This window comes from Sciurus carolinensis, chromosome 8, assembly GCF_902686445.1.
Source record: "Sciurus carolinensis chromosome 8, mSciCar1.2, whole genome shotgun sequence".
NCBI lineage: Eukaryota > Metazoa > Chordata > Mammalia > Rodentia > Sciuridae > Sciurus > Sciurus carolinensis.
In genome coordinates this window covers 30,107,827-30,119,965 of record NC_062220.1, presented here as the reverse complement: position 1 = coordinate 30,119,965, position 12,139 = coordinate 30,107,827, and the positions used below count along the sequence as shown (strand labels likewise).

The 12,139-nt window shown below is 34.3% G+C and overlaps 1 protein-coding gene across 1 annotated transcript in view; it reads right to left on the bottom strand.

Annotated features, from left to right (window-relative positions):
* Slc13a1 (solute carrier family 13 member 1) overlaps nt 1–12,139 on the bottom strand; it is a 78,264-nt gene that overhangs the window by 40,663 nt on the left and 25,462 nt on the right. Inside the window, exons 3-6 of the mRNA XM_047562335.1 lie at nt 8,130–8,266; nt 5,849–6,036; nt 5,180–5,228; nt 5,051–5,099 (exon numbers count right to left, since the gene is read on the bottom strand). Coding sequence (XP_047418291.1) covers nt 5,051–5,099; nt 5,180–5,228; nt 5,849–6,036; nt 8,130–8,266 — 423 coding nt within the window. The remainder of the gene's footprint in view (nt 1–5,050; nt 5,100–5,179; nt 5,229–5,848; nt 6,037–8,129; nt 8,267–12,139) is intronic.

Here is a 12,139-nt window from a genome sequence, read left to right as displayed (position 1 = left end):
TGTGGCTCAGTAGTAAAGTGCTTGCCTGGCATGCATGAGGCCCTGGGTTCAAATCCCCCAGCATCAAAAAAAAAATAAAATAAAATAAAGAAAATACCTCTAGAAGATGCATAGGAATACCTTGATCAGATTTTTAAGAAACAACATACAGTGTTCAAACAAGCTATGTAGGGTGGGAAGTTTGTAGTATAGATAGATTAAAGTATGGATGCTTCCAACATGGCTAAGCTCATGCTATTGGCTAAATAATATTTCAATAACATAGAATGTGAAGAACTACACTTTTTTAAATTGCAAAACTAAAGATACATGAGAGATAATATATCATCAATAGTCAATAATTTCTTTAATAAAAATGTTTATGGAAACACAATAAAGTATTGCCATCAATGGAACTAAGTCTTTGACGTCAATCAAAATTGAAATTTAAAGAGAGGTCTCATCTGTGAACTGTTTCTGATTCTTAAAAGGTGTATGGTAGTCTCACTCTCTTTCCCTGCTTATCTCATCTATAAACACTGTTTCTTTTTTTTGTCTGTTTGTTTTTTTTGCAGTACTGGGGATTGAACCCAGGGCCTTGTGCTTACAAGGCAATCACTCTACCAACTGAGCTATATCCCCAGCCCTAAACACTGTCTCTGAACAACAGGATTTGGTTGAGTAGAAGGAGACAACTGAGTTGTGTCAAGTGAAGACTGAGTGACACTAAAAGGGGCTTTGCCACTGAATTTCACCCCATCTAGAAAAAGGGAAGAGTAATCAATAAGAAAATACTTGCCTATAGTACCTCTGTAATACAAGCTAAAATAATTTTTTCCATATTTGTTCTGAGGGTCTGATGTTCTAGAATTGCTTTCTCCTTTTTTAGCAAAACTAATGTCCCTCATTCTTAATATTAAGAACATGCTCACTGCTGTACTTACCAGGCCCCTTGAATTCTTGCAATAAACATTTTTACCCCCAAATAAACAACACTTAATAAAAAACAAGCTGAAATTTGTCCAAAGATATTTTTTCTTTGAACTCTTCCCTTTGAGGAACACCAAATTATATTAGATAAATGAAAAACAATTATCTCAGATTTTTCATTAAAAGCATACTGATTTTCCAGTTTCTTTCATTTGAAGATGCCTGGAGGTTTAGACATTGAGCTAGAGTAAAATTCTGAGGTGTCTTTTTGAATAACACTAAGGCTTATTTGGGAGGGAAAGAATTAGTAACGCAATTCCTCTTTTGGTATCTGCAAATTGGTTTTTGGATACCTAGAGCTCATGATCACGGAAACATAAGAATGATGGCTAATCTATTTATCTAGCTGATAAATACATTCCCCCATGTACTGTCAGTATCCTTTCGAGGTCATCCTTTCTTTTCCCAGTTCCTTTTCCTCTCTAAAATCATTTCAGCTATTTTCAGAAAGTAGTATAGGATTGATGGACTATGTATCTATCCACCACTTTTATTTCAGACACCAGTAGGAAGCCCTGTTAGCGTTCTTGCCATGTCACGTAGTGAGTCACGGAAAACATCTCTTTTTACGTGTAGCATAGGAATGTATCTCTTAGATATGAATTCTCCTAAATCATTTCCAGGAATCTGAGACACTACTGAATATCTATCATCTTCAACAGCAACACATGATCATTATCACCTTTAGCAGCAGAAGCAGCAGCAAATGATCATTCCTATCATCTGCATGAAAACTCTGTAGTTCCACTGACAAGAATTTTCAGGGTGACAAATTTGAGCTCCAAACCATTTTTTATCTTTCCACCTACAATGAAATTAATACAAGCCATAGTTTTATCTTTAAACCTTTATCTATTTGCTTCTTTTCTTATTATAGTTTATACATATATATATATGTATATATATACACACATACATATATATACATATATTGCAGGGATAATTGCAATTAGAGAAAATATCTAAAATTATCAACTCACTAAGCAATTATTTACTAAAAGTTTATTTATGTCAGGCACTGTTTCAGATATTTAAGATACATAATAAGTGAATTAATTCTGTTTTGGTGGAGGAAACAGACAATAACCAAAATAAAAAGAAATTAAGCAAACTATACAGTTTATAAGAAGGTGATAGAGATGTGCTTTAGAAAAAGCTGGGCAGAGACAGTAGGAGGAGGCGTGCCAGATATGGCAACTACAATGAAATAGGGAAGTCAGAGCAGGCCTCGTCAACAAGGAAGCATTTGAGCAAATGTTAAATGTATATATATATACATTTTTTTTTTACCAACATTATTGTTATTGTAGATTTAAATTTATTTAGGTGTAATTCTTAATTTCCTTATACTTATTGGGAACTTCCAGTTTACCACATAACAAACTTCATCTGGATTAGTATGTATACCATTGTCCTTGAAAGAAATATAATTTTTAAAAAATGATGTAAAGTTATTAGTCATCTTGGATTTATTTAATTGGATTTGTTCAGGGATTAAAGAAATATCCTTGTACTAAGCAAATGGTGATTCAATTGTAGTTTTCACTAGAAATCAAATTCATTTTTTTGGAAGGAACATGACAAAATGGTGCAAATTATCAAAAAAAAAAAATCTAAACCTTACATCATTGCTGAAATATACTTTAAATCACTCTCCCCCAACATGAAGTAATATTTAGATCTCCTCTGGCCTGTATGTCAAGTTCAAAGTGAAACTACATAGGATTTATTTTGATTAAGTAGAATACCCTACCCACTCTAACATGACATAAGACCAAAACATTATAAATGTAAATGTCCCTTATATTTTATAGCTAGATAAATTGCAGTTTTTTCTGTATAATCTCATAGTGTTAAAATACCTAGTAAACCTGGCAAAGAACAGGTGCAGTTCATTATAATCACAACATAAACTGTAATGTTTACTCCTAAAAAGAGAGCTATAATTGCTAAAAATCAAAACATATCTTAAAGTACTATATACAAAATAATCCTTTTGTGCAATCTCTTATAAAAACCAGTTTTTTACAGAAAAAAAAAGAATTAACTTTTCTTTTATATAAAGCTGAATTTTTAAGTGCTGGGTTCTAGAAAAGCTGTTGGATTGGCAGTCAGTCTTGCTTTCTACTCCTTAACTCGGATATCAAATCTTCATTACCTAAAATGCAACCAAATTATCTTACTGTTCTCCATGGAAAAGTTAACTGCCCTCTGCCTTTCCTATCCTAATCTATTGTATCTCAGTCTACCATTACCTAGGTTAGAACAATGGAGGCATTTCCTACCTTCCTCTTTCTCATCCCTAGTGCCTGATTAATCAAAAAGTTCAGGGGCCTATATCCCCTTTGCCTGAACATTGTTAACAGAGTGAGATTCCTGAAGGCAGATGTTATGCTGCCCACAAATTTCCGGGTTGCCTATTTTCCATAAAATGAACTGTAAAACTCTTTTGCATTGCATGAAGAGTAGTCCTTAATCTGACCCAATCTATTCAACCATTGCACTCAATGCAGCAGCTCACCTCTAGCACCTGTCCTGAAGAAGTTTCTGGAAAACCTGCTGTCTACAGAGTTGGGTCATTGAATGAGATGTACTCTCTAATTAGAATGTCTATTCCTCTCTCTTGCTTTTCATTCACTTATTCATTGGTAAATATCTATTGAGTACCTTCTCTGTGTCAGGCAATAGAATGTGCTCCGGTCTATCTATAACAGGGTAAAATAGACATGTGCCTGTTCTCATGGGATTTGCATTTGTTTGCTTGCCCACTCTATCATCTTTACAGACTCAGTGTCTTCACAGTGTGCTCAGATTTAACTGATTCTCCTGCTTCTGAAAGATGTGGTCTCTGTGCCAGCCTCTGTTGTATTTATGTCGGACTTGTTTTTAAAGTCCATATTTGCCACTAGAACTTGAACTGCTTACAATAGAGTGGACCTTTTCGTCAACAGACCTTCCTACAATTCTCAGGACAGAATTGGATATCAAATTAGTTTAAAGGACCTTGACTCAAAATTTAGGCATCATGCCAGAAAACTAGTTTTCTGAAGGTGATTACAAGAAAGTTACAGTGCATATATATTCTTTCTATTCAGACATGACAATTTTCAGGATAGTTTTGAAGTGCATTTCCAATGCATTATTCTGTGACATACCTGGCTGACTATACATTTTTAATTTTTTAAAAGAACTTCTAATGTTTTAATAAATATATATGCTATTTGCCTCTTTAAAAATCCTTAATCTATATGTAAACTAATGATTTAAAACTAATCTTCATGGTTTTTTTCTCCTTAGATAGAAATTGCTCTTTTCCTTGAAAATTTCTGTAAATAAGGAGAGTGTTCTTTTCCCCATTGAGCTGCATGCTAAAGCATGATAGCCTGAGGATGGAACATAAGCCCCACTCTCCTATTCTTAATGTCATGGTTACCAAAGGACTATTTCTATGCAGGATTATTTTACAGTGGTCTCAAGATACATTGCTCCCAGTGCAACTTAGATTTATTTTGGGAAATGAATTCTATGGATAGTTTACAAAGACCGCCTTCCTTCCTTTAATATCTAGAATGGGTACAACTCTTTCACCTGTATTTGATAGAAACAACTCATGAGTTCTACGTTGAATTTTTTGATGGCAATAGAAGCACTCCAATTATATGATCATTTGTAATTACATGAACATAAGTGCTCTAAGTTCATAACCTGGAAGAATAAGAATGCTCCTTATGAAAATCAGGTTATTGGGTCAATGATATTTTAATAAGAAAATGAAACAATATTCTGAGACTAGAATTACATTTTTTTAAACTACATTGGTTAACTGCCATTACCATGATTCTAGTAGAAAGAAAAAATAATGATGCTAATTTTCAGAGTCTAAAGTAGTTCCTATCTGGATGGTGATTTCAGTCTATCCTTGAAGCAGTACCAAACCATCAGACCACACTTTGATTTAGTCAGGCAAAGTATTTTTTGGACAAAGAAGCAAGTAATATGTCTTAAAATGCATATGTATTCAACTGCAGCTCTAATGTAATTTCCATGTATAATAATTTAGAAAAAATCAAAATTAATATACCTTTTCCATATCCGTCTTGCTTGACATTTTCTGTGCATCATTACTGTACCTGAAAAATAAATTGGCCCTGTTTTAATCTTATTAAAATATATTTTGGAAAATCCTAATCAAAATGTCAGAATTCTTTACCTTGGTTTTGTTTTCTCTTTCTTATTTGTTTTCTGTCCAATAACAGTTTCTGGAAAACATTAAGTAAAACAATTTAAATGAGGTTTTATCATTGGGTTTTCAAGTGTGTGTGTGTGGGTGTGTGTGCATGTGTATATGAGAAAATGGAAGTATTACTAGAAATTAAAAATAAACAAATTCACCGTATATTGATATAGCATTTGTCTTAACAAAGTATTTTATAAACAAACATTCCCCCTACATTTTTCATTGCATCAGAGCAGTTCATCAGAGTCAGAAATAACCACAGTAATATTTGCTGTTTTATCCAATTAGAATGTAGGATTAAAGATTGCCAATATTAAGCAGGAAAGTAACTTTTAGGAAGGGAAAAATTAACCTGGAAGTCTCCTGATAGAGACACGACAGAGTGTTACATTGAATTGACTGGATGGTAGAAAAGGCATTCTCCCTCTTTTTGCCAGAGAATAGAAATTCAACAAATAATTTAAGGTAAAATATTTGCATAATGTAATTTCTTTGCAGAGTTATTAGGGACTATAGAAAGAGGAAGATTAAATTCAAATCATGCGTATGTGGATAGTTAATTCAAAGTGTAACCCAGGATTCTTGAATGTATGCCTATTGCCCAGATGACTAGACCCCACTGTGGCCATGTCAACGTGATACCATCAACTTCCAGTCCATGGTTGGCAGATTCATTGAAATAAGTCATCTGCGTGGCCTCAGCCTCTGCTTCAGCCCTGATGATCTGCTGTGCCACAGCTTCCACAATGGGCATCACCATGGCAGTAGTAGAGGTGTTGCTAAGCCACATGGAGAGGAGGGCTGTGCTGCTCATGAACCCCAGCGTCAGCCTGCAACGAGAGAGTGTCACGTGGATCCAGCTCTGTCTCCAGAGGCTCTTAGTTAATTGTAAAAGGTACTGCTCACTGTTGTGGAAAGTGAAGTTTCATCCCAGAGGGTGAACTCTGAGTACAGTCATATCCAGATCAAAATCAAAGTAACACACATAAGAGTGGAGTTTTCAAGGGATCTATCTCCTAGGGAACCATAAAAATCCTTTCTCCAAAAACAGAAACGAAAACGACTAAACTTATACCAAAGAGCAAAATTCAGTATGTGCCTAACAGCTTTAATACCACAATAAGACATGAACACTCTTTACAGATGACAACTTCAGATACAAGTAAGATGGAATTGCAACCGACTTTGGAATTTAGGGCCCCTTAACTTTTTTTATTTTGGGGGTATATTTCTGTTAATTAGTATGTGTGCTGGAAGGATATAATAACAAGGAGAGATTGATATTTCTCTTTACTTGTTCACTCTTCTGGTTCAATAATATATGGTGGATGGAGAAAATAGTTAAAGTCACTGGTTAAAATGAGGTTGCAGAATTTTCTGTAGATTCTATTACTTATGCTTTCCTAAATCTGACAGTCCTTCCTCTTGTCAGGAACAGCATTTATTACTTTCTCTTCTCTTGTAGAGTAGTTGATCCTTAAATATAACATACCTAAGACTTTAGGATTTTAAACCATCACACTTGGGAAAAAGCATGATCTCTTTTGAGTAGGAAGCCCTAGAAAATCACTCAGAAACCATTTATAATGTTCTCTAACTCTCTTTTAAACTAGATTTGCAAGAACAATTTAGGCACTATGCTTCAGACTCAGGTATGGTGAATATTTTCTGTGTTTCTATTTCCTTTATTTTGTAAAAGAAGTAGTAAAATGACTTTTTAGAAAGTTGAATAAGAAATGATTCTCAAAAAAAATCTAGATACACTTTTAAATTTATGGTATCTATAAGGTGTGTAATCTTCCTATTAAAGAAAGGTCAATATGAGGTATAGCTTCTGGTGAAAATGCCCTAAATTGAAAAGTCACTTAGTGACATAATGGACAGGACCTTTGTCCCTCTGTGCAGCACATTATCTCCTCCCCTGGGGCAGTGACCAGATGGTCAAGGAAAAGATACATTTCTATAGTACCTAAAAGGCATAGAGCATCATTTCATTTTAAGACTGAAATACTTTATACATGTATATGTTACGTAATTTTTAGTAACTTTTTCCAATTTGTTTTGTATGAGTCATATATATATACATATATATGTGTATCTATTGCATTTAGCAAAACAATTTGTTCCATAAATGATAAACACAGGTGTAGTTATGCCCTAGAAGGAATTATGCAACTGAAGTCAATAAAATTTTCCTATTTTCCAAAGAAAGATGAGAAGGAAAAAAAAATACCTAAGGCTTTAAAGCAAAATATCATTATGCAAATGATTCTGACACTGGAAATTTTCTTTAGTTTACATTCATGTTCTTAACAGGAGATGGAATAAAATCAAAATAGCTAATTCATTTAATGAAAAAAACATTCATTTCAGTGAGGCTAAAATCAGTCAAAGGACTGATTTTGCATTCTATAGATGAATGTTCCTAATTGATTGTTTCACTTTGCAACAGTGGATTTAAAAGAAAATGTGTTCACCTTGGAATTTTTCTGCACACATTTGTATTTTGCCAGTAATGTCTTTGTCTTTGGTTTTTAACATCCCCCCTGTTGATAAAGGATGCTCTTAAACAAGTTCTGAATGTGTAATCACCAAATAAACAAGATAGGAATAAAATCTACTCTGAAGTCTATCAATCTTGCCTGTTGAAGTTCAAGGCTTCTCTCATCTTTGACTCCAATGGTGCATTAAAGGTGAGAGAATCATGTGCATTTATTCCAATCTCACTGTAATTAGACCTGAAGTGACAGGAAAGTTGTTGTTTCCTTCCCCTCCTACAACTCAAGCACACTGTGTCTCACTTTCATATTTTCAGAGGAAAAAAAAATCCAAAAGCTATTCCCTGGATTGTGCATTTCTTATTTGGTTATTTGCACAGAAATTGTTCAGAATGTGAACTGGAAGGAGTAAGCACCGTACTTACCGTGCTGGGTTCACACCCACCATCATCACCATCTTCAGAGCAATCCTCTTGTGCAAATTCCATTTTTCTATTGACGTTGCTAAACAGATGACTCCAAATAGCAGCAGGTGAAAGTCTTTGAAATAAGCAGATGCCACCTGAAATTACAATTAAATCCTGATTATTAGCTTGGTGGGGGGAAATAACATCACACAAGAAAGCTGTTGTTGGGCTGCTCCTAACTTTGATCTTCAAATAGTAGCTACCTATTTTGTTGAGAGACATGTACTTTGGAATACAAACGTAAATATTTTCTATATTCTTACCCATTAATAATACTGTTAAGAAAGATATACAGAAAAAAAGAGTACACAGGACACTGGATTTTTATATATCAGAGTAACTTCAGGCAAGTACTCCTATTCTTTAATTTCTCCATCTATAATCTGGAGCTAATTATTTTATGCTTATGTAGAGTAGCAATGACTGAGATTTGAAAGTCCTGAATCAAGCTCCTACCTACAAATCCCTTTATCACCACCAAACTGCAAATATCCTTTTATGTTTGCTTGGTACTGGAGATTGAACACAGGATGCTTTACCATATCCCTAGTCATTTTTTTTTTTTTTCTTTTTAAGACAGAGCCTTGCTAAGTTACTGAGACTGGCCTCCAATTTGGGATCCTCCTGCCTCAGCCTCCCTAGTTGCTGGGATGACAGTCATGTGTCACCATGTCCAGCTCCAAATATCTTCACCATCACCCATTATGCCATAATTACAGAGTCCTTCCTTTATATTATGAATGATTTGAATTTCAAAATTATCCATTATAAATGAGGGCCAACATTTTAAGACACTTTCAGTTAACATCATTCAGAGATTAGTAATGTGTGCAGACACTTTCAGCAACCATTTGTGACAAGAGTTCCAAAGAATGCCCCCAAACATGGTAGGTACATGATTTTTTTTTTCAAGAATTGTGTAATCAATTACATTTTTAAAATATTGAATTTTAGCAAACTACAGTTTTCTTTTCTTGTGGAACTTCCAGTGAGTGGGCTATTTTATACTGCATATGTTGAACTTATTTAGTTATAATAAATTTATTTTTAGTTTGAAGAACCTTCAGAGGCTGGTATTCAAAAGAACTGATTTTATGAAATGCTTGGCAGACTGAAACACAAAGGCAGCGCTGAAAGAAGAGGAATGCTAGAGAAAATTCTAAAAAAAAAAAAAAATCAAATGATGTCTAGTAAAAGAGATGGAAGAGTTCAAATGATGAAACCACAGAGGAAAATCAATTCTGATGTTATTTTTGCTATTTTAAATTGTATCTGTATAGCTGACTTGGTTTCAACAAAAGGCGAAAATTGCTGATTACTCTTTAGAATTAAAAATAGACAAGTGGACATATTCTTTATATTTTACAGAATGTTGATTTTTTATTTTTTCAAAGTTTATATATATTTACTTCTTTACATTTTATAGTATTTGGGTAATAGAAAACACATAATTTTATTTAATTTTCATTTTATTTTATTCATTAATACTCCAACATTGAAAATGAGTATTTGCTATGGAATAAAAATGTTGTAAAAGCAGAGGTTACAGAAATAAATGCTGGAAAACAGGGATGGAACTGAAGGATATTAAGTGAAATGAGTCAGACACAGCTAGCACAATGGTGCATGTTTATAATTCCAGTGACTAGAGAGGTTGAGGCAGGAGGATCAAAGTCAGTTTCAGCAACTTAGTGAGGCCCTGTCTTAGAACAAAAAATAAAAAAAGTTTGGGGATGTGGTTCAGTGGTTAAGCACCCCTGGGTATAATCCCTGGTACAAAAAAAAACTAAAAAAAAAAAAAAAAAAGTCGGGCACAGAAAGACAAAATTCACAAGGGCACATTCCAGTGAGAATTAAAAATGTTCCAGATTATCCATGTCAGTACCAGACTTCTATGCTCCTAACCCTGTCCCTTGTCATAAGTATTTCAATTTATTAATTTACTATGGTTTCTAGACTTGCTAACCCTGTTCTATTCCTTGCTAACCTGGTTCTATCCCTGTCCTTTTCAACTTTTATTCTTGGTCTACTTTGAATTAGCTTTCATCTGCCCTTCTCATAAATTCTGGTATTCTGAGATTATTTATAGTCTTCTTGTTTTATACATCTGATTACCAAATCTTAGATTCAACTCTGTCTCTGACTAAAATGATATCTTGCACATGCACAGTGAGTATTCAGTACGTATTTGTTGAATGGATTTGAGTACACCACAATCTTTACATCTTAACAGGTAAGTCTTCTGAGGCCCAGAATGGTAAATCCATCTAGACATTTCCATTTGAATTTCCAAAGACTATCTAAACACTCAACATATCCAAAGTGATACTTCCTATTTCCTCCCCATCCTTCAAACATATTCTTTCTCTCCTACCCCTTTTTTATGAATAAAACTCCCATCTGCTCAGTTGCCTAAGCCAGAAACTTCAAGGTCATTCATGATTCCCTTTTAACTTCTAATATGTGTGTATTCGTCACCAGGTCCTATTATTTCTAGGTCCTTCATATATTTAAAAATTTGTTCAACTTTTTCTAATAACACATTATTTACGTGTTTACGTCTCACCTTACTATTGTAGGATCCAGCCTTTTCTAATCTACCCCAGACCACGGTCGTCATCGATTTTCTAAAGAGAAAATGTAAACACTTGATTGACCTGCCTACATGTTTTTCAGTAAATTCCTTGACTTCTAAAACCACATTCAGTATTTTTAACATGCCCAACAAAAACCACCCAAATCTGGTCCCACTTCCTCTCTCCAACTAGTCTCTGCCCATTCCACCTGACTTCTTGTATACAGTTCCCCAAAGTTCAACGGTTTAACATTAGCTTGTAATTTAACCTGATTGACCCTCCCCACTCTCTTGGCTACTCCTTATCTTCCTTCATGAATTAAATCAGATGTCAGTTCTTCCAAGATTCAGTTTCATTGAGACTATACACTCAGCTGAATAGTATTTCCTTTGTTATAACACATTTTAATCTACATGGTGATAATTTATTAATTTAACTATCGCATCATTGGACTAGATGTGTTTGAAGGAAGGATGTGTGTCTTCTTGATTATTGTATTTATAGACATAGCACATGTCTGGCACATGTTGTCATTAGATATGTGCTTAATGAATAAGCCCCTTGATTCTGGATTCAAGACACTTACAAGTTATTAGAAAGGAAAAGCAAGCTAACAAACAGAGCAATGAAGTATCATGAGAGAGATCTCTCCAGGGCATGGTTGAGGATTAGAATAAGTGGAGTAAATGAATACTTTTTCCTAAGGAATTGGAAGTCTCTTAACAAGACCTGATACTCAAGGTTACTTTTGAAAGATAAAAAGATATTCCTCTACCCTTATCTTTTTTGAAATTTTGCTGATGTAAATAAGCCCCACTGACTGGTATGGCCTGAATACTTTTTAGAATTCCCTACCAGCAATTCACATGTTGGAACCTAATGTGAACCTAATATTGGCTCCACTCTCCTATAAAAGAGGCTTGGGGAAGCTCCTTCCCCCTTTCACCACAAGAGGATACAGCAACAAGGCAACATCTATGGAGCAGAAAGCAAGTTCTTTCCAGAAACAAAATCTACTGGTACCTTGATCTTGGACTTTCCAACCTCAACAAAGTTTTGTTGTTTAAAAATTACCTGTTGTTTAAGGCAGTTTGTTTTAGCAGTCTGAATGGACTAAGGACACTGACTCTATTTTAGTAATAGTCAGAATTTAATGAAAGAATAAATGCAGAATTACTTTTTAAAATGCAAAGGAACACCTAGAAGCAAACCATTACAATAGTCCCTCCTTATCCAAAGTTTCACTTTCTGTAATTTCAGAAAGTATAGTCAACTATAATCCAAAAACATTAAGTGGAAAATTCTGGGTATAAATAATTCATAATTTTAAAATTGCATGCCATTCTGAGTTGTTTGATGAAGTCTCACACTGTCTTGCTCCATTTTGCCCAG